The 20940-nt window shown below is 51.4% G+C and overlaps 1 protein-coding gene across 2 annotated transcripts; it reads right to left on the bottom strand.

The window, feature by feature from the left end:
• Positions 1 to 16792: 16792 nt before the first annotated feature.
• On the bottom strand, positions 16793 to 20538 carry MSRB1 (methionine sulfoxide reductase B1). 2 transcript variants are annotated; one of them, XM_060260717.1, is made up of 4 exons: positions 20434 to 20538; positions 19013 to 19155; positions 18720 to 18834; positions 16793 to 17078 (listed from the first exon to the last, which is right to left on the bottom strand). In XM_060260717.1, the coding sequence occupies exons 1-4, from the start codon at positions 20486 to 20488 to the stop codon at positions 17056 to 17058; spliced, it is 336 nt and encodes a 111-aa protein (XP_060116700.1). In that variant the 5' UTR covers positions 20489 to 20538; the 3' UTR covers positions 16793 to 17055. The 2 variants fall into 2 exon arrangements, with proteins under 2 accessions (XP_060116700.1, XP_060116701.1); XM_060260718.1 differs by lacking the exon at positions 16793 to 17078 and having other exon boundaries at positions 18722 to 18834; positions 19030 to 19155; positions 20434 to 20488.
• Positions 20539 to 20940: the final 402 nt, after the last annotated feature.

Below are 20940 nucleotides of genomic sequence, written 5' to 3' on the forward strand. Positions count from 1 at the left end.
CCGCCGAGGCCGCCTCCTTCGCCATCCCGCCGCCCCGGCAGCCCCCCGACGGCTCCCTCCGCGCACCGCCCCGGCCCCGCTCGCCAGCCCGCACAGCCTCGCACAGCGCGCCGCCCCCGCCACGCCCCGACGGCCGCCCCGCTGCCTGCCTTGCAGCGCCGCCCTCCAGCGCAGCCCGGCCCGGGAAGCGGCAGCGGCGGGGCTCGAGGAGGAGGCGGAGCGGTGGCCAGCCTCCAGGCGGGGGACCGGGAGGATGCGCTGCCCGCCCCAGCTGGCCTGGCCCCGTTCAGGGAGACGGGGTGGGATCAGCATCTGGAGCAGAGGTCCCGCGGGGGCTCGGAGCCACAGCCTATTGTTGGAACTCTCTGTCGGGGGCTAGGGATGCTCTGTCTTCTTGGCGCCTGGGAGGGCTTCTAGTGTCCTGGCCCCACTGATGGATCTCCTGGTGGCACCTGGGGGGTTTTGGCCACTGTGGGACACCGAGTGTTGCCCTGGAGGGGCCTTTGGCCTGATCCACCATGGCTTCTCTTATGGTCTTATGTCTGGGGCTGGGATGCTCTGTCTTCTCATGCTTAGGGGGCAAGAGTAGGAGATTTCTGGAGTCTTGGCCCTGCTGGTGGACCTCCTGATGGTCTCTGGGTTTTTTTGGCCACTGTGTGACGCAGAGTATTGGCCTGGAGGGGCCTTTGGCCTGATCCAGCATGGCTTCCCTTATGGTCTTATGTCTGGGGCAGGGATGCTCTGCCTTCTCATGCTTAGAGGGCAAGAGTAGGAGATTTCTGGAGTCTTGGCCCTGCTGGTGGACCTCCTGATGGTCTCTGGGTTTTTTTGGCCACTGTGTGACGCAGAGTATTGGCCTGGAGGGGCCTTTGGCCTGATCCAATATGGCTTCTCTTATGGTCTTATGTCTGGAGCAGGGATGCTCTGTCTTCTCATGCTTAGGGGGCAAGAGTAGGAGGATTTCTGGAATCTTGGCCCAGGTGGACCTCCTGATGGTCTCTGTTTTGTTTTTGGTTTTTTTTGCCATCGTGTGACACAGAGTGTTGAACTGGATGGGCCATTGGCTTCAACCAACATGGCTTCTCTTCTATTCTTATGTCTGGGGCTGGGATGCTCTCTTTTTGGTGCTTGGGGGGCACAGTGGGAGGGCTTCTAGCATCCTGGCCCCATTGATGTACCTCCTGATGGCACCTGAGCTATTTTGCCCATTGTGTGACACAGAGTGTTGGACTGAATGGGCCATTAGACTGATCCAACATGGCTTCTCTTATGTTCTTATGTCTGGGGCAGGGATGCTCTGTCTTCTTGCTGCTTGGGGGGGGGGGCAAAGTGGAAGGGCTTCTAGCCCCACTTGTGAACCTCCTGATGGCACTGTGGCAGGTGTTAATTAAGGATCAAAACTGATAGCTAAAAGATTGAGATCAAACTGAGTAGGCCAAAGAGAAGCAAATAAGCTTGCTTGAAGGGCAGTGTAAAAGGCACTTCAAGTGATGTGAAATGTGTCTGTTGTGTTGCATAAAGCGGGCCTTGCTTGGAAAGTCCCAAAGGACCCCAGGAAATGAGACTGTGGTTAGCTAGCTAGCAAATTGATGTCACGAAAGACAGCTGGATGAAACATGAGTATATGGAGAGCCAGTTTGGTGTAGTGGTTAAGTGCGTGGACTCTTATCTGAGAGAACTGGGTTTGATTCCCCACTCCTCCACTTGCACCTGCTGGAATGGTTGTGGGTCAGCCATAACTCGGGCAGAGGTTGTCCTTGAGAGGACAGCTGCTGCGAGAGCCCTCACCAGCCCCACCTACCTCACAGGGTGTCTGTTGTGGGGGAGGAAGATAAAGGAGATTGTGAGCTGCTCTGAGACTCTTCAGACTAGAGGGCAGAATATAAATCCAATATCTTCTTCTTCTATATGTATTGCATTCTGGGAGCAGATTCCTGGAGAATCCCAAAGATGCTGTTTACTGAACTGGAAAGTTGCAGTTTAGCTTGTCTTGTGACTGCAAATAATGCTGCCAAGTAAAGCCATGTATGGAAAGTACTTAAAGGGACCAATTGTGTCCCGCCTGTGTCTTGACACGTTTCCAGTTTAGTTGATTCTGCTGATGTATAACTTTAAGCAGTATAAAACCTTGTGTTCTTTCGTTACTCGGGGTCAGACTCATATCTCCTGGCATGAGCCACATGGGCCTGATCCATGCGCATGTCATTTCAACAAACACAAAGCTGTTTTCCTGATCCTGCCTCAGGCATCATCTGTCATTGAACCAACCATCAATTGCCTACTGCAGGGGTCTTCCTGCTACAGCACCTGGGTTTTTTTGGCAACTGTGTGACTTAGGGCGTTTTCGCACTTACCTTTTACTGGCGCGAACACCCTCCTCACGCCGGCGGATCTGCAGGGATTTCCCACCAGAAGCGCCGGCGCAGCCAAAAGAGCCGGCAGCTTCCGTCGCGGAGCCAGCTCAAACGTTTTCCTGCTTCTTGGCGGTTTCCAATTGAGCTGGCTCCGCGACGGAAGTTGCCGGCTCTTTTGGCTGCGCCGGCGCTTCTGGTGGGAAATCCCTGCAGATCCGCCGGCGTGAGGAGGGTGTTCGCGCCAGTAAAAGGTAAGTGCGAAAACGCCCACAGAGTTTTGGGCTGGATGGGCCATTGGCCTGACCCAGCATGGCTTCTCTTATGTTCTTATGTGACAGAGTGTTGGACTGGATGGGCCACCGGGCTGATCCAACATGGTTTCTCTTCTGTTCTTATGTGACACAGAGTATTGGACTGGATGGGCCATTGGCCTGATCCAACATGGCTTCTCTTATGTTCTTATGTGACACAGAGTGTTGGGACTGGATGGGCCACTGGCCTGATCCAACATGGTTTCTCTTATGTGACACAGAGTATTGGACTGGATGGGCCATTGGCCTGATGCAACATGGCTTCTCTTATATGACACAGAGTGTTGGACTGGATGGGCCATTGGCCTGATCCAACATGGTTTCTCTTATGTTCTTATGTGACACAGAGTGTTGGACTGGATGGGCCATTGGCCTGATGCAACATGGCTTCTCTTATGTTCTTATGTGACACAGAGTGTTGGACTGGATGGGCCATTGGCCTGATCCAACATGGCTTCTCTTATGTTCTTATGTGACACAGAGTGTTGGACTGGATGGGCCATTGGCCTGATCCAACATGGCTTCTCTTATGTTCTTATGTGACACAGAGTGTTGGATTGGATAGGCCACTGGCCTGATCCCACAGGGCTTCTCTTATGTTCTTATGTGACACAGAGTGTTGGACTGGATGGGCCACTGGCCTGATCCCACAGGGCTTCTCTTATGTTCTTATGTGACACAGAGTGTTGGACTGGATGGGCCACTGGCCTGATCCCACAGGGCTTCTCTTATGTTCTTATGTGACACAGAGTGTTGGACTGGATGGGCCACTGGCCTGATCCAACATGGCTTCTCTTCTGTTCTTATGTTCTTAATGAAGCACCAGCCTGCATCCAGCACTCCTCCAGTGCTGCAAAATAGGCCTTCAGCCACTCCTGGGTTCCAGCTGCTGGAATGGCCTTGGGTCAGCCAGAGCTCTTATCTGGGAGAACCGGGTTGGATTCCCCACTTCTCCACCTGCACCTGCTGGAATGGCCTTGGGTCAGCCAGAGCTCTCTTATCTGGGAGAACCGGGTTGGATTCCCCACTCCTCCACTTGCAGCTGCTGGAATGGCCTTGGGTCAGCCAGAGCTCTCTTATCTGGGAGAACCGCGTTTGATTCCCCACTCCTCCACATGCAGCTGCTGGAATGGCCTTGGGTCAGCCATAGCTCTCGTAGGAGTTGTCCTTGAAATATCCAGTCAGCCCAACCAGATCTCACTCCCCTGGGGCTCTCCTTGGCCGCTCCCCCCCCAGTCAAAAGGCCAGGAAGCCACCTGCCACCCAAAATCACATAAGACAGGGGTGTCAGACATGCTGCCCAGGGGATGGATTAGGCCCATGAACAACTCTCTGTTGCCTGCTTCCTTCTCCCTCTCTTGCTTCCTTCTGCATTGCAGCTTGCTTTGCCAGGTTTGTTAAGTCACGCTACAGAGCAAAGCCTCAGTTTCCTCCATCGGCAGGCCAGCACATGAAGCAACTTATGTACAAAAGCTTGCAATGCCCAGCCATTTCATGCTTCCCTCTGCATCTTAGGCTCAAAGCACTGACTGTGAGATTTCTTTAAATGAACGCCAGTAAATCAAAAGAAGGTTTGCAACTTACATATACACACCTGAACGCCACCTGAAAGATTGGTACAGCACAGACATGGTCGCCAGAGTCTGAAGCAGTAATCCAGAGCAAGAGGGGTCAGTTATCAGAGACGGTTCGATAAAAAAACATATTGCAAAAATGCTAATGTTTTAAGCATATTTTATTTAAAGGGGTTTTTTTCTTAAATTTAATCATGTTTTTCTGTGTCCTTTGTAAAGTTTATATCTCTGCTACCTGGCATTATATTTTCTAACGCACATCGCTCGGCTCGAGGAGGTCGAATTTTTGTAAGATCCGGCCCTCGTAACCAATGAGTTTGATGCTTCTGGCATAAGAAGTGGAGAAAGGGTGGTGTGGGCTTCTCCAGGGGTTCATGAGGCCTGCTGGGGGTGTGGCAAAGCCCCTAGTGGCTGGCTGGCTGCCCGCTCTCCTAATCCAGGGATTGTTATGCAGCTGCACCTCCTATTCAATGGACAAGGTAGGTGGGGAGGAAGAGGGGGAACCCTCAGAAAGGTTCAGGAGCTGTGCTCCTGTGAGCTCCAGCTGAATTCAAGGCCTGCTTGCAACTATCAAAATGGCCATGTGAGTGACAGGCACATCAAGTCACCATGGACAGACCTGCTGAATTTGGGCCGCTTGAAATTCTGCTCGCCTCTGGGAGAGCCAGTTCAGTGTAGTGGTTAAATGTGCGGACTCTTATCTGGGAGAACCGGGTTTGATTCCCCACTCCTCCACTTGCACGTGCTAGAAGAAGAAGAATTGCAGATTTATACCCCGCCCTTCTCTCTGAATCAGACACTCAGAGCGGCTTACAATCTCCTGTATCTTCTCCCCCCACAACAGACATCCTGTGAGGTGGATGGGGCTGAGAGGGCTCTCACAGTAGCTGCCCTTTCAAGGACAACCTCTGCCAGAGCTAATGGTGAACCCAAGGCCAATCCAACAGGTGCAAGTGGAGGAGTGGGGAATCAAACCCGGTTCTTCCAGATAAGAGTCCACACACTTAACCACTACACCAAACTGGCTCTCTAGCATGGCCTTGGGTCAGCCAGAACTCTGGCAGAGGTTGTCCTTGGAAGGGCAGCTTCTGGGAGAGCTCTCTCAGCCCCACCCACCTCACAGGGTGTCTGCTGTGGGGGAGGAAGGGAAAGGAGATTGTGAGTCGCTCTGAGACTCTTCGGAGTGGAGGGCGGGTTATAAATCCAATCTCTTCATCTACCTCACAGGGTGTTTGTTGCAGGGGAGGAAGGGAAAGGAGATTGTGAGCCACTCTGAGACTCTTCGGAGTGGAGGGTGGGATATAAATCCAATATCTTATTGTTCTTCTTCTTCTCTCTTCTCTTTGGCACAGCACGGCCGCTGGCACACAGCAACCCCCCCCCCCCCCCACTGTCCTGCTGGGAGATCTCCCATGGCGGGCAGCCTCACATTCGAACTCTGAGCAGCTCTGGCTCCCTTTTGGAGAAAGTCACGGCTGAGCAGGAGCAGTTTCCCTTGGCTTTGGGGGGTTTGGTTTTTTGCGCCGCTCTCTGCCGCGGCAGCGAAAATCAGGTGACTCCAGGTTGACTCCAAAGCGGCCCGTTAGCAGCCCTCCTGGAGAGCAAGGCGTGGGCGCTTCGTTAGCACGCAGCCATGGAGTGGCCTATAATTAACGCGAGGGACTGAATGCTGCAAGAAGCCTCTAATGCCGGGAACGAGGGAAGGCCCGGCTGGGGAGCACTTAACGGATAAGAGCACATTCTGTTTTGAACGGCAGCTCGGGGGCTGGAGTGGCCAAATCTGGAGGGCTGACGGCAGGGTGGTTCTGTTATAAAAGCTAAAGAGCAAGTTCATGGTACATCGAAAGTGGAAGTCCTTTTTCCCTGGCTATTTTTTTGTAAAACCAATAAAATGGTACCCTTACCAGGCCTTGATCTGAAAACCCCAGTGCATGGGTGTCAAACTCAGGGCCGGATCTGATATAAATGAGACTTTATCAGGCCGGGCCATGTCAGGCCAGGCCTTGTGTGTACCTGTTTAAGATTAGCAGAGATATAAATTTTTTAAAGGACACAGACAAGCACAGACAGAAAAACCCCACCTTAAAATAAAACATGCTTAAAACATTAGCACTTCTTGGTCTTAAAAGGTGTTTCCTTTGTATTTCTCCCAGGAGATCCAGGGAACTGGGCAAAGGAAGCTCTGGCTCTTTCCTCCCTTCCCCAGGGGACCAGGAGGGAAAGGAGCCTCAGCCAATGGAGAAAATTGAGGTTTTGCTCTGTAGCTCCTGTGCCATTGAGCAAGCCTGGCAAAGCAAGCTGAGATGAAGAAGGAAGCAAGAGAGAAAGAGAAGGATGCGGGTGAGAGCCAGTTGCTCGGGGCCTGATAGGAGCCCTCCGAGGTTCTGATTTGGTCCCCGGGCAGCATGTCAGACACTTGTCCAAGAGGACAACGGTCACTGGGGTGTGAGCCATCGCTGCCCCCACCTGGCCGAGGCTGGAACGTCTTGTGATGCGCAACACTTTCGCTGTCGCAACAGCTAATGCATCTCCCATTGCAGTCTTTAATATTGTTAATGCATTGGTTTCCAAAGCACCAACAATGCGCAGCCTTTACTGCATCCAGATCCTAGTGTACCTCTCCTGGGAACAACTCCGCACATGCTCAAAGATGCTCTTTCCTCAGGGCTCAACTTTGTATCTGGTTCTGAACACTTGTGCTCAGCAGACCAACAAGGGTGCCCCTGGGCATGTGCAGACTGCCTATCTCTCAGCACCAAGCAACTTCAGCAGACACAGATACCTTTGGGAGGAAGGGACGGGTTCTGGATGACACTGAGCCAGGCTGTAGGGAGGGCCTGTTGTCTGAGCCCCAGAAGCTATCTCGAAAAATTAAGTAGGTTCAAGAGCTCGTCTTGAATTTAGTGGTTGTGGCTTTAGTCCCACTGCTCAGCAGATTATTACAGAATAGCTCCAGCACCTAACAATTGCCCCTGGAGAAAATCCAGGTGTCATGCACAGCGACCGTCTTCTGCCTACAAATCAACTCTGCATTTATCCGGTAAATCCTCCGGAGCCAATATATGTTGTGGTTCACAACATACTTTCCTGCTTACCCGTTCGAGCTGAGCTTTGAATGGAAAAAAAACAATCCATTGTGCTAAACCACAATATTTGCAAACAGGGCACGAGAAAATGAAGCGTTCCCTGGGCTGGTCCAGAGCTTTTCAAGAGCACGCAGCCTCCGTTTTGGAGCCAGCCCGGTTAATCTTTTCCCACAGCTCCTGGAGGAAATTTGGCCGCGCTGAATTCCCCTGGATCTTGACTCTGGAAGGCTGCGAGGGCTCCCGCTAGAACCCACATGTGACGTCGCTTTTATTCTGATTTTTTATTTTTTTTTGGCCTGGCCTTATGATTACCCAAAAATACACCCAAGGAGCTCTGCAGGTGACAATCACGCGGGAAACGTTGCAGGATAGCTTCAAGCCAATGGGCCCTTGTGACCACACAACTTCGCATGACCATTTGGGTGCTCACAGGAGCACCACAGAAGTCCTCCAGGGCTATCAACGCGCAGTTGCTAGAGGGACTTCTATTCTTGGGTTTGGGTTTTGTTTTTTTTTTAAAAGCTCATTGTGGCTAGAACCCACATGTGACGTCTGACAATGAAATGTCCTGTCTGTGTGCATTTGCTAGGAAACTAGCATTTATATCATTTTTCACTACCCTGGCTGAGAAAGTATCCTAAGTAGGGTGGCCAAGTCCAACTCAGGATATATCTGGGGACTTTGGGGGTGGAGCCAGGAGACATTGGGGGTGGAGCCAGGAACAAGGGTATGACAAGTATGATTAAACTCTGAAGGGAATTCTGGCCATCACATTTAAGGGCCCACACACTTTTAAATGCCTTCCCTCCGTTTGGAAATAATGAAGGATAGGGGCACCTTCTTTTGGGGCTCATAGAATTGGACCCCCTGGTCCAATCTTTTGGAAACCTTTTTAAAGGAGAGGTACCAGATGCTATAAATGGTAAATTTGGTGCCTCTGTCTCAAAAAACGGGGGCCTCCAGAGACCCAGAAACACATGGATCAATTATCCATTATACCCTATGGGGACTGGGGTGCCCAGCAGACATTCATGCACCCACCCCTGCTTTCTGATAACCCTGAAGTGAGGGCAGGGCCTCCAAACCAGGGGATCCTCTGACTTTTTAGAAGAAGAAGACGACGACGACTGCAGATTTATACTCTGCCCTTCTCTCTGAATCCGATTCAGAGCGGCTTACAATCTCCTATATCTTCTCCCCCCACAACAGACACCCTGTGAGGTGGGTGGGGCTGAGAGAGCTCTGATTAGAAGCTGCCCTTTCAAGCACAACTCCTACGGGAGCTCTGGCTGACCCAAGGCCATTCCAGCAGCTGCAAGTGGAGGAGTGGGGAATCAACCCCGGTTCTCCCAGATAAGAGAGCTCTGGCAGACCCAAGGCCATTCCAGCAGCTGCAAGTGGAGGAGTGGGGAATCAACCCCGGTTCTCCCAGATAAGAGAGCTCTGGCTGACCCAAGGCCATTCCAGCAGCTGCAAGTGGAGGAGGGGGGAATCAAACCTGGTTCTCCCAGATAAGAGAGCTCTGGCTGACCCAAGGCCATTCCAGCAGCTGCAAGTGGAGGAGTGGGGAATCCAACCCGGTTCTCCCAGATAAGAGAGCTATGGCTGACCCAAGGCCATTCCAGCAGGTGCAAGTGGAGGAGTGGGGAATCAAACCCGGTTCTCCCAGATAAGAGAGCTCTGGCTGACCCAAGGCCATGCTAGCAGGTGCAAGTGGAGGAGTGGGGAATCCAACCCGGTTCTCCCAGATAAGAGAGCTATGGCTGACCCAAGGCCATTCCAGCAGGTGCAAGTGGAGGAGTGGGGAATCAAACCTGGTTCTCCCAGATAAGAGAGCTCTGGCTGACCCAAGGCCATGCTAGCAGCTGCAAGCGGAGGAGTGGGGAATCAAACCTGGTTCTCCCAGATAAGAGTCCGCACACTTAACCACTACACCAAACTGGCTCTCGAACGGCATGGGGAACCCCCTGCTTGTAAGACCTTTGAGGACCTTAAATATTGCCAGAAGATGTCCTATGGACAGAATGAGCCACACAGAGAAACCTTTGCCCCAAGTCCACTGTGGGTCAGCCCATCAATTTGTGGGCTCAAGAATCGCTTAGGCTGTCATTTCTGGGACCCACTCAAAGCATCGTCCGCTTTGAAAGGCAACACGATGAGGGATTCTTGGTGCGCTTCTCAAACTGTGCTTAAAGAGCAAAAGGTTATCAACAGTCCACCCCCGTGAGATCCAGCAAGAGAGGATCGGGCCTGAATCGACCCTCTTGTCTGAGGCCTCTGCTGAATGTTGGCGTGGTTCAGGATAAGGGGGTGAGGGGAGGGAATCGCCATTTATTTCATTTTATCAAATTTATATCCCGCCCTCCCCTACGGGCTCATGGTGGCTAACAGTTAAAAACAACGTAAAATATTAAAAACAGAATGTGCAATAAAATCATTTCCATACATTTTACAGCCGTTAAAAATCCCAGATGCACGTTGCTGTTCTGGTGAAATTATATTCATTGGTTCAGTGAGATTGCCGGGGCTCCCCTTCAATGCTTGCTTCTACATTTCTTGCTCCTTTCTCAACCAAAGCAAAACCGATCCTGTACTGCCCCCTGCTGAGCGATTGCAGAACATCTATGAACCAGGCCAACATTTTAATCCTTATTCTGCAAGCTTTGTAGAACTTCTCCAGTGCAATCTAATGCATGGTTATAGGATGGGGGAGACTTGTCTTAGCAGGAGTCTGTGCAAAAAGGATCTAGGGGTCTTAGTGGATCATACGCTGAATGTGAGTCAACAGTGTGATGCGGTGGCTAAAAAGGCAAATGCAATTTTGGGCCCTATCAACAGAAGTATAGTGTCCAGTGATGGTATCCCTTTACTCTGCTCTGGTAAGACCTCACCTGGAGTCTTGTGTTCAGTTTTGGGCACCACATTTTAAGAAGGATATAGACAAGCTGGAATGGGTCCAGACGAAGATGATGAGGGGTCTGGAGACCAAGTCCTATGAAGAAAGGTTGAAGGAGCTGGGGTTGTTTAGCCTGGAGAGGAGACGGCTTAGAGGTGATAAGATCACCATCTTCAAGTACTTGAAGGGCTATCATATAGAGGATGGTGCAGAATTGTTTTCTGGGGCCCCAGAAGGTAGGACCAGAACCAATGGCTTGAAATTAAATCAAGTTTCCAGCTCAACATTAGAAGAACATATTGGATTTCTATCCTGCCCTCCACACTGAATTTCAGAGTCTCAGAGTGGCTTACAATCTCCTTTATCTTCCTCCCCCACAACAGACACCCTGTGAGGTGGGTGGGGCTGAGAGGGTTCTCACAGCAGCTGCCCTTTCAAGGACAACCACTGCCAGAGCTATGGCTGACCCAAGGCCATTCCAGCAGCTGCAAGTGAAGGTGTGGAGAATCAAACCCGATTCTCCCAGATAAGAGTCCACACACTTAACCACTACACCAAACTGGCTCTCTCCAGAACATCCTGACCATTAGAGCGGTTCCTCCGTGGAACAGGCTTCCTCGGGAGGTGGTGGGCTCTCCTTCCTTGGAGGTTTTTAAACAGAGACTGGATGGCCATCTGACAGCAATGAAGATCCTATGAATTTAGGGGGAGGCATTTGTGAGTTTCCTGCATTGTGCATGGGGGTCGGACTAGATGACCCTGGAGGTCCCTTCCAACTCTGTGATTCTATAATTCTCTACAAAGCATGTGCTTGAGAAAGAGCATCTAATGCTTTGTAGAGAAGTTCTTGTGAGTGAGCAAACTATGATATCATGTAAGTGGAGGATTTATTTCTGATAAATCCCTGGTGTGAAACGCCATCACAAGCCAGCGGGAGTATAATATTGGCGGTTTACTGAGGAGCGGCTTGAATCAGCGGCTTATGGACTAGCTTTGGAAGCATTATTGGAAGAGCGGTTGTCACGTTCTTGGAGCAAATACTGAGAATATCACATCATAATCATTTTTTGAGCAGACTTATCTTCAGGTATCACAGGTGAAAGCAGCATTAGCACAAGTGAAAAGTTGAGATTTCACCTGGTTTGTCAATTGTAAGACTACGGAGTCCGGGAGAATCACTGTTTTAGAATACACAGTGAATTTATTGTTATTGGTGCTTGTGTGTGAATATTTGTGAAGTGTGTGTGTGTGTGTGAAATTCTATATTGATTATGTATGAACATTAATGAATATATTTTGGAGTAATCAGTTCTGATTGTGCACAGTTTTGTTCGCTTTATTCCAGTTTGCACTGTGCGTTCCTTGCTCAGACGTTCCTTGAGAGCCAGTTTGGTGCAGTGGTTAAATGCGTGGACTCTTATCTGGGAGAACCAGGTTTGATTCCTCACTCGCAGCTGCTGAAATGGCCTTGGGTCAGCCATAGCTCTTGCAGAGATGTCCTTGAAAGGGCAGCTTCTGGGAGAGCTCTCTCAGCCCCACCCACCTCACAGGGTGTCTGTTGTGGGGGAGAAAGGGAAAGGAGATTGTGAGTTGCTCTGAGATTCTGATTCAGAGAGAAGAGCAGGGTATAAATCTGCGGTCTTTTTCTTCTACTATTTAGGTTCGGAACATGCCCCAAGGTGATAGGCGAACCTGGGGGATAGATTCAGAGTAAAAAAAACCCAACTAACAGCTGAAGCTGGAACTTAGGACTGAGAAAGAAGGAAGGGGTGTTGCAGTCTACCTGGGGTTGTGGGTTGCATTTTAAGTTTTGGGGGTTTTTTAATCCCCAAAAATCAGATTGGGGTGGGAGGGAGATGGGGAAATCAACACAGGTGTTGGCTGCGACACCCTCTAGATTCTTCATGACACTGAAGTGACGGGATCCTGCTCATCTCAAGATGAAGTGCGGAAGCAGCCCCAGTCGGCGGGGTTTTCCAGTCTCCACCAGCTGGGCTCAACTTGGATTCCCTCATGACCTCTACTTTGGTCCCGATCCTGCCAAGGCCCTGCAGCTCTCCCCCTGCACCAAGGCAGCCGCTTCCAGTGCAGACTTTGAAATTGAAACATGGCCAGTGGGAGAGCTACAACCAATGTTCCCTCTAAGCTGTGGAGTCTTGTGAGCAAAAATTCTACGTTCTGAGCTACTGGCATTAAAAGCTGTGAGCTACTGCATACATTAGTTTGCTCTGGGGCCATTTTCTCCAGAGTTAAGAGCCAGTTTGGTGTAGTGGTTAAGTGCGTGGACTCTTATCCGAGAGAACTGGGTTTGATTCCCCACTCCCCCACTTGCAGCTGCTGGAACGGCTTTGGGTCAGCCAGAGCTCTCTTATCTGGGAGAACCAGGTTGGATTCCCCACTCCTCCACTTGCACCTGGAATGGCCTTGGGTCAACCAGAGCTCTCTTATCTGGGAGAACCGGGTGTGATTCCCCCCTCCTCCACTTGCAGCTGCTGGAATGGCCTTGGGTCAGAGCTCTCTTATCTGGGAGAACCGGGTTTGATTCCCCACTCCTCCACTTGCAGCTGCTGGAATGGCCTTGGGTCAGCCAGAGCTCTCTTATCTGGGAGAATCGGGTTTGATTCCCCACTTGCAGCTGCTGGAATGGCCTTGGGTCAGCCACGGCTCTCGCAGGAGTTGTTCTTGAAAGGGCAGCTTCTGAGAGAGCTCTCTCAGCCCCACCTACCTCACAGCAGGTGTCTGTTGTGGGGGGGGGGAGAAGGTAGAGGAGATTGTGACTGCTCTGAGATTCAGAGTATAGGGCGGGATATATATCCAATATCTTCAATCTTCAAAAAATCTGTGAGCAGGAGGTTAAAAAACTGTGAACTAGCTCACACTGACTCATCGGGGGAGAGTGGGATATAAGAATAAATTTATTATTATTATTATTATCTTGGACGGAACACTGGCTACAACCCACTTAGAACATCCCAAGACTGTATCAGGAACAGAACAAAAAGCACTTTATATCTCCAAGGCTTTATTATTGGATCCGTATTTATACAGGCAGCAAGAGGTAAGGACATTGGCCGAGTCCAAGGTTGTTAAGCCAGAATGCTACATTCAGACTGGTATCCCCCTCCTTCTGCCTGCATTCTGCCAAAAGAGGCAGCACAAGTGGACAAGATATCCTCAAGTACTCTAGGAGCGCAAATTCACTGTTAACACTGTAGGAGCTCTGCCTTTGAGCCTTCACGCACACAGCGATGTGAATGCGGGAAGGAGGACATTTCCCTTGAACATTCAGCGTGGTCCCAAACAAAATGGTGCAGGCTTTAGCTTTATGCAGAGGGTGCAATCCTGCACAGGACAGGATGGGCCGGAGTCCGAAGACAGGGAGAGTGGAAAGGAGGGCAGCTGCATTGGATGTGCAGGCTTGTCCTGTTCTCGCCTGCCTGCCGCTCAAACCGGTTTGCAGACAAATACTGCTACAAACAGCACCACTGAAAAACAGCAATACATATGCTTAAATCCTTATGTAATTCAAACCAGTGTTATACAATCAGGGAGGGAAGGTATGAGGACATTGTATACAGGGGTGGAATTCTAGCAGGAGCTCCTTTGCATATTAGGCCACACACCCCTGATGTAGCCAATCCTCCAAGAGCTTACAAAAAACGAGCCTTGTAAGCTCTTGGCGGATTGGCTACATCAGGAGGGCATGGCCTAATATGCAAAGGAGCTCCTGCTAGAATTCCACCCCTGTATACAATGTCCTCATACCTTCCCTCCAAAGAAATTACAATTACCATTACAAATCAATTGCTTCCAGTTTCCAATAGAGGGATTAATAGTCTTCAACTATTCCTTCCTTCAATAAATAAAGTTCATAATGCAGCCTTAAGACGTCCCCTCTAGATTTCAAGACGTTTAAATACTGGTCATCTTCAGATATCAGGCTGCCAAACCCGATTTCAGTGACTTGTACCACAGACTCAAGGTTCGTATCTTACAGTAGAATCAATAGGTGTAAATGATATAAGGATTTCAGCATATGTATTATTGCTGTTGTTTTTCAGCGGTTCTGTTTGTAGCAGTATTTATTTGCTTGCATTCATGCTGAAACCCCTTCTTCTGTGATACTCGAATGGGTCTGGCAGGTTTTCATCACTTTTCACAAACCTGGCAAACCTGTTTGACCAAAGGCACTGAGCAAGGCAAAAGAGTGAATCCTCTCCAGTCACTCCCCATTCTGTTTCCTGCCTGTTTACACCACTGGGAACAATCATGCGCCCCTTAATATGCAGCAAGAACAAGCAGATCCCCAAACAATACTGGTGGGATTCTGATTAATATTAACTGGAAGATCCTAAACTGGATTAACCGTTGTGGGTTGCTTCAAGTAAGTCCTGGAAACCGTTTGTGGAGAATTCCAAGTCCTGGTGCTGAACTACAATTCCCAAGGATCTCTGGAAGGGCACCAAAAACTGTTAAGAGGCAAAAAGTGCTGAAATTGGTTGAGCCACTCTGTTCACAACTTCTTTTTTAGGGCTGTTCTGCATTCTAATTCCCCACATTTGTGTTGGGAGTTTTGCTCCCTCTAGTGGCCAATTCAATATTACATTGCTTTATGCCCGGCTTATTTCCCTGCAGATTTAAACCAACAGGGAAACACAAGCGTGGAAAATGAAAATGCGGGGAAACCTTTCGACTGGAAACGACAGAGAAAAGAACCATGCTTGTGCAGCGCAGGAAACGCCTTGGTACTTCTGACTTCTGCTCTCTGACGTCCTCTTTTCTGCCTCAGTGGGGTGGACTTAGATGGACATTCACAGTGTCAGGAGAGGAGGCCCAAGAAGGAAGCTCGCGATGTTAGGCAAAGAGGAAGGAACAGTGAATCAAATGTATTAGCCCTTTTAAGACGAGAGGTAATGCTGTTTACGTAGCTGGTGTCTAAAGCCTGAGCGATATGTTCAGGGATGCCGAATCCCTCCTCCTGATGTCTGGTATGTTCAGACAACAAAAGCTGCAGAAGGTCAGGAACTGCGAGTGCTTCCAGTTCCTCATTCCTAGCTGGGAGTCTCTGGTCTCATCCAGGCCTTAAAGAATCCTTCAAACGTTTCGCAGTTCTCAGCAGAGGGAGGCACTCTGCAATTGCCCCCAATTTTGTGTGCTTTTGTGTAATCCGAAGCAGGGAACTCTCTGCTAGGGCGTGCAAGAACAATCCTGACAACTGCTGAAACAGTTGGTGTGGACCGCAGCTGGTTCTCCATCCAATGCGAAACGTTACAAAAGCGGCTATATGCCAGAAAAAACCTGAATGACAGCCAGATAACCTTGACTGTCTTTCCCCCCCCTGTACCTTCCTCATCTGCCAGACAGGCAGCAGTTCTACAAAGGCGGCTTGTTCTAACACGGAAGGAGGGGTGGGGGTGGGGAAACGACAGTTGAATTTGCACATTCCAGGCAGCTTTTTAAACTTCCCTGCCCAGGAAGAAAAGACCTGCTGTGTGAACTTCCCAGGGGACATTTCCTGAGCTTCTCATCTGGGCTTTCCTCACCCCCGGTCTCCAAGAAGAAGATTTGCAAAGGGCGATTCATACGATGAGTCTGCGTCAAAAAACAGCCACTGGGAGCAGGCCGGAGAGGGGGGGGGCAGCTCTTCAGCACCTCCAGAAGGTGGTTTCAGATGCCCCAGAGTCCTGTTGGCCACTGGGGGGGTGGGCAGAAAGAGGGCCAGAATGTGGGGAGGGGATGAATGGCATGTAAGAACACAAAGCACTTTTGGAGGGTGTGTTGCGAGGAGCCAGAGGGGGCCAGAAGCGGGCCGTTCCAAGGCAGAGTGAGAGTCACAGGCCAGGAGCCTGTGGGAAGTTGGAGAGGCTCCGGGGGACAACATTTAAGGTTACACCTCAACTTCCTTTGCAGAGGATCTTGGGAACTACTTCTCAGATAACCGATTAGGGGGGCGGGGGAAGAAGCCGCTTGGTGACTTCTTGAGGCACCTGGGGCGGGGAGAAAACAGCACCTGTGGCAATGGAACTTGCTAGGTAGCTACTTGGAAGGAGAGGAGGGATTGAGGGGCCGGCCTACTGCGCCTCTCCAAGAAAATGAGAAGTGGCCAAACCCCCCTACAGCACTTGGCGGAAGGGTTCGTGACACCAGAAACCCAGTTCGGGATCTAGTTTCAGGGATCCAGTTTCAGCCACGTTGGTCTGCAGCAAAAGAGCTAGGACCGAATCCAGTAGCACCTTAGAGACAAGCAACGTTTTGGGGGTATGGGCTTTCCAGTCAACGCTCAAAGTATCTGACGAAGGAGCTCTGCTTATCGGAAGCGCATTTCCCCCCCGTGAAATCTCCTTTGTCTCTAAGGTGTTCCTGGATTCGAATCTAACCTTTGGATCTAGTGGCGGTTTCCGCGGCAGCGCTGAATCATCGCTGGCGTTACATTCCAGCAATAGCTGCCCATCTCTGGAGCACAGCAAACCTTTGGACTTTGGCTCCTGGTAAACGAAACGTGACCTTATCATGAACAGCAAAGAGGAAGGAGAAAGAGAAGCACTGGTGGGAAGAAGACAGTGACTCAGGCTGGGGTCAAGATGGAGGTCGAGATGGAAGCAGAAGGGGGCGCTCTCTCTCTCTCTGCTGATGGCATGGTATCAGGCGCCCCCGCGAGCCCTGAAGGTGGTTAGACGATGGCTCTCGTTTCTGTCTCATCCGCCATCCTTTCAGCCTTTGAAAACATCCCCAAGTCGAGCAGAAGAGCCAAGCCGGCTGGTCTCCGTCTGGAGGTGTAGCATCTAAGGGCAGGGAAGTTTAGAAGGCGAGGGGGTGTCTCCGGAAGACAGACGGCTACTCCCTCAAGTTCTTCTTGTCTGGAATCAGAGACAAAGAGAGGGAGAGAAACATGTGAGCTGCTGTTCCGAAATGGCTTTTCAGGAACGATCTGCTTGAGAGTCAGCCTGTGGAACTCCCCGAGACTAACTTCCTAGCCCGTTTCCACAGAAAGAGCATGCTGTTCTTCCAATAGCCTAAATGGAGGTGTTCAAGGCCTGTCTGCTATTTTGAAAAGATAAACCTTTAAAATAAATGCAATCTCTGACAAACAGGGCGAGAAAACCCAGGCTGGCCCTTGGGAGGGCCGGTGGCTCAGTGGTAGAGAATCTGCTAGGTAAGCAGAAGGTTTAAGAACATAAGAACATAAGAGAAGCCATGCTGGATCAGGCCAACGGCCCATCAAGTCCAACACTCTGTGTCACACAGTGGCAAAAAATGTTATATACACACATACACTGTGGCTAATAGCCACTGATGGACTTCTGCTCCATATTTTTATCTAAACCCCTCTTGAAGGTGGCTATACTTGTGGCCGCCACCACCTCCTGTGGCAGTGAATTCCACATGTTAATCACCCTTTGGGTGAAGAAGTACTTCCTTTTATCCGTTTTAACCTGTCTGCTCAGCAATTTCATCGAATGCCCACGAGTTCTTGTATTGTGAGAAAGGGAGAAAAGTACTTCTTTCTCTACTTTCTCCATCCCATGCATTATCTTGTAAACCTCTATCATGTCACCCCGCAGTCGACGTTTCTCCGAGCTAAAGAGTCCCAAGCGTTTCAACCTTTCTTCATAGGGAAAGTGCTCCAGCCCTTTAATCATTCTAGTTGCCCTTCTCTGCACCTTCTCTAATGCTATAATATCCTTTTTGAGGTGCGGCGACCAGAACAGGTTCAGTCCTTGGCATCTCCAACTCAAAAGGGTCCAGGCAGTAGGTGATGGGAGATGGAGGGAGGGTGGCTCAGTGGTAAGAGCATCTGCTTGGTAAGCAGAAGGTCCCAGATTCAGTCCCTGGCATCGCCAACTCAAAAGGGTTCAGGCAAGCAGGTGTGAAAAACCTCAGCTGGAGACCCTGGAGAGCAGCTGCCAGTCTGAATAGACAGTTCTGGAGGGAGGAACGGTGGCTCAGTGGCAAAGCGTCTGCTTGGTAAGCAGAAGGTCCCAGGTTCAATCCCTGGCATCTCCAACTAAAAAGGGCCCAGGCAAATAGGCGTGAAAAACCTCAGCTGGAGACCCTGGAGAGCCGCTGCCAGTCTGAGTAGACAATACTGACTTGATGGACTGAGGGTCTGATTCAGTATAAGGCAGCTTCAGATGTTCTATGATTTGAAGCAGAATGACGTGGCAATTGTTTTTGCCAGAACTGTGCCGCTGAAAGAAATGGAAGCCAGGGGCAGGGCTGGTTGGCTCACAATGGCCCCCATCAAGTTCTATGGGGCAAAGATGGCCAGCTAAGATAAGGTCAAGCCAAGACCAAGCCTTCCCTCAAATAGGAAAAGTGCAGCCTTAATTAGACAACAGGCAGAGCCCAAGTAATTGTGTTAAAATCCTCACCAATTCTGCACTCTCTGGGTAGGGTCACTGCATCTACTCCCTTCCAAATCCCTCAGACGGCACCGGCAAAGAACTTCGCCCCCCTCCTGATTTGCAGAAAGGAATCCAACTCCGCCAGTGACTCACCTTTAGGGACGAACTTGAGGGAGCTGCTGAATATTCAGAAGCGAGACTGGCCCTTCTTCGGGCCGTCGTTGAGGAATTCGTGGCCCAGACCGTTGCCGCACTTCCCACAGCGCACCTAGGAGGAAATCGAAACCCAGGAAGTGGTCACGAGGGACTCAGCCAAACTCCACTCAAGTGCCAGAAAGGTCCTGGCTACAAGTCAGCTTTGTCGCCAGTCTTTCTACAGTGATGGTGGTGGGGGGAAACACTCTGGGTATGCTCAGAGGCACCCTCCTGGACTTGCCTGAGCTCACCTTTAAGGCACCCGGGCGTTCTTCGTGTTTGGAGACGCTGTCGAGGTGGAGGGTTTCGGTGAAAGCCGGCCATGGGGACGAGTGCGCGTATTTCGTTTTGCTGGAGAAGAGTTCGTAACCGCAGCGGGCACAAACGTAGATTCCTGCGCACAAAGATGGGGGGAATTGCCGTTTTTGGTGCATTTGTTTAAAGTTTGCCACACAAACGGCAGACGGCAAACCTAGGCAGAAAGGCTCTTGAAGACTGAGGCATAATAACTTCTGCAGACAGAGACCAGATCTGAACGGAATGCTGGCTTGAGAGATCAACACTCAGCTCCTGGAAACTGCCGGGTGCCGTGTCTCTTGTGTAGGGTGGACAGAAGATTCCTGGGTCACACGATCTATGCGCTCAGCAGCCCAGTTTTAAACTAGTGAGCCATGCAAAGAGAGCTTGACCAGTCAGGGCTGTTTCCAAACAAATCCCCAGCATCTAATCTCCACAATCCTCTCTCCTGAAGTAGCTTTTGCAACACAGACGTTCAGACTTCTCCAGTGCGTCAGCCTCTTGTCTAAAAAGGAGTGGGGGAAAGGCCAGCGTTGCCAGGGTCAGACCTTGGGGGTCTGTGAAAGCAGCCCTTTCCCTTTCTGTCTGTCCAGCCTGGGCCCGGGGGGGGGGAGGGGGGAGGGACTTGCCTTCCCCAAGATCTAGCGACCAAAGTAAACTGGAGGGGGGCATTCGTCACCACGGAACCCCTCTCCCCCTCTCCCCCTACTACCCCCCAAGGAAGGAGATTTGAATCCCCTCTGGAGAGCTATAAGAAGATCACAAGTTAACCACCAAGTTCGAAGAGGGGGGGGGGGCTTTCCTCCTGTTCCTTCCTGTACGGTTGCCATTTCTGGGAAATTGCTGGAGATTTGGGGGTCCAGCCTTGGGAAGGGGAGGTTTGGGGAGGGGAGCGATTCCCGCATCCTACAAACGCCAGAGTGTCGCGCCCCCCCCCCCCCCCCAAGCAGCCGTTTTCTCCCCAAGAACTCTCCAGTCTGGAAATGAGCTGCCGTTCCGGGAGATCTCCAGGCCCCGCCAGGAGGCTGGCAACCCTACGTGCGGCGTCGAGATTGCTCTGAAGGGCCTTTGTGCCTCTGCAGATCCGGGGTCAGCCTTTCTGGAGACCAGGGGTTGGGGGACAGAGAAGGGGAGGGGGGGCTCAAAAGCAGCACCCCCGTTTCCCAGCCTGGGGGGGGGCTTTCCTCATCAGCTGGCGTTGCTGCCAATCCCCCCCCCCCCCGCAGGGCTTGCTGATCCCCCATAGCCGGGGTGGGGGGAGGAAGCAATGGGTTTCCCTCCAGCCCTATAAAAGGAGGGGATTACAGAGCAGAGAAGCTGCGGCCGGCCGGGAACCGGGGTGGGGGGGATTGCTGGAGGGTCTCCCTCCCCTTACCGGCCTCGAAGTGGTTCTGGTAGACCTCCCCCCCGGAGAAGACGCAGAAGGACATGGCTGCTCTCCGCTCCGGCCGCCGCTTCCTTCTCCCTTCTGCAACCGGCCGCCCCCGGGCGCCGCCCGCTCGCCCGCTCGCTCGCTCGCTCGCTCGGCCCTCCTCCTCGCCGCCAGCCCGGCTCCGCCTCCGCCTGCAGTTCCAGCGAGCCGGGCGCCAGGGGGCGCTGTCGGACAACGCGCGGCGGCTCGGCGCGGTCGGCGGGATGCGGGGGCAGCTGAGATGCCGGGTTCACACGTGCGGGGGAACCGGAGGCGCTTGCAGGGGCTGCGCAAATTCGGGCAGGGAGGATGTTTTGGGAATGCGTTTTTGGGTCGTCATATGAACCCCTCCCCCATGTATATTCAAACAAACTCACCCGGCTCCCTCGGGTTACAACGCTTGGGGCTCTTTAGCTTGGAGAAACGTCGACATGATAGAGGTTTACAAGATTATGCATGGGATGGAGAAAG

This window comes from Heteronotia binoei, chromosome 20, assembly GCF_032191835.1.
Source record: "Heteronotia binoei isolate CCM8104 ecotype False Entrance Well chromosome 20, APGP_CSIRO_Hbin_v1, whole genome shotgun sequence".
Taxonomy (NCBI): domain Eukaryota; kingdom Metazoa; phylum Chordata; class Lepidosauria; order Squamata; family Gekkonidae; genus Heteronotia; species Heteronotia binoei.

What these genes read in the sequence shown, in the direction of transcription:
- MSRB1 (XM_060260718.1), bottom strand. Translation starts at nt 20,488, where the DNA reads ATGTCCTTCTGCGTCTTCTCCGGGGGGGAGGTCTACCAGAACCACTTC. An exon ending in CCAGAACCACTTCGAGGCCG is followed by an intron (nt 19,156 to 20,433) that starts GTAAGGGGAGGG and finishes CTTTGTGCGCAG; the next exon opens with GAATCTACGTTTGTGCCCGC. An exon ending in CGTCTCCAAACACGAAGAAC is followed by an intron (nt 18,835 to 19,029) that starts GCCCGGGTGCCT and finishes ATTTCCTCCTAG; the next exon opens with GTGCGCTGTGGGAAGTGCGG.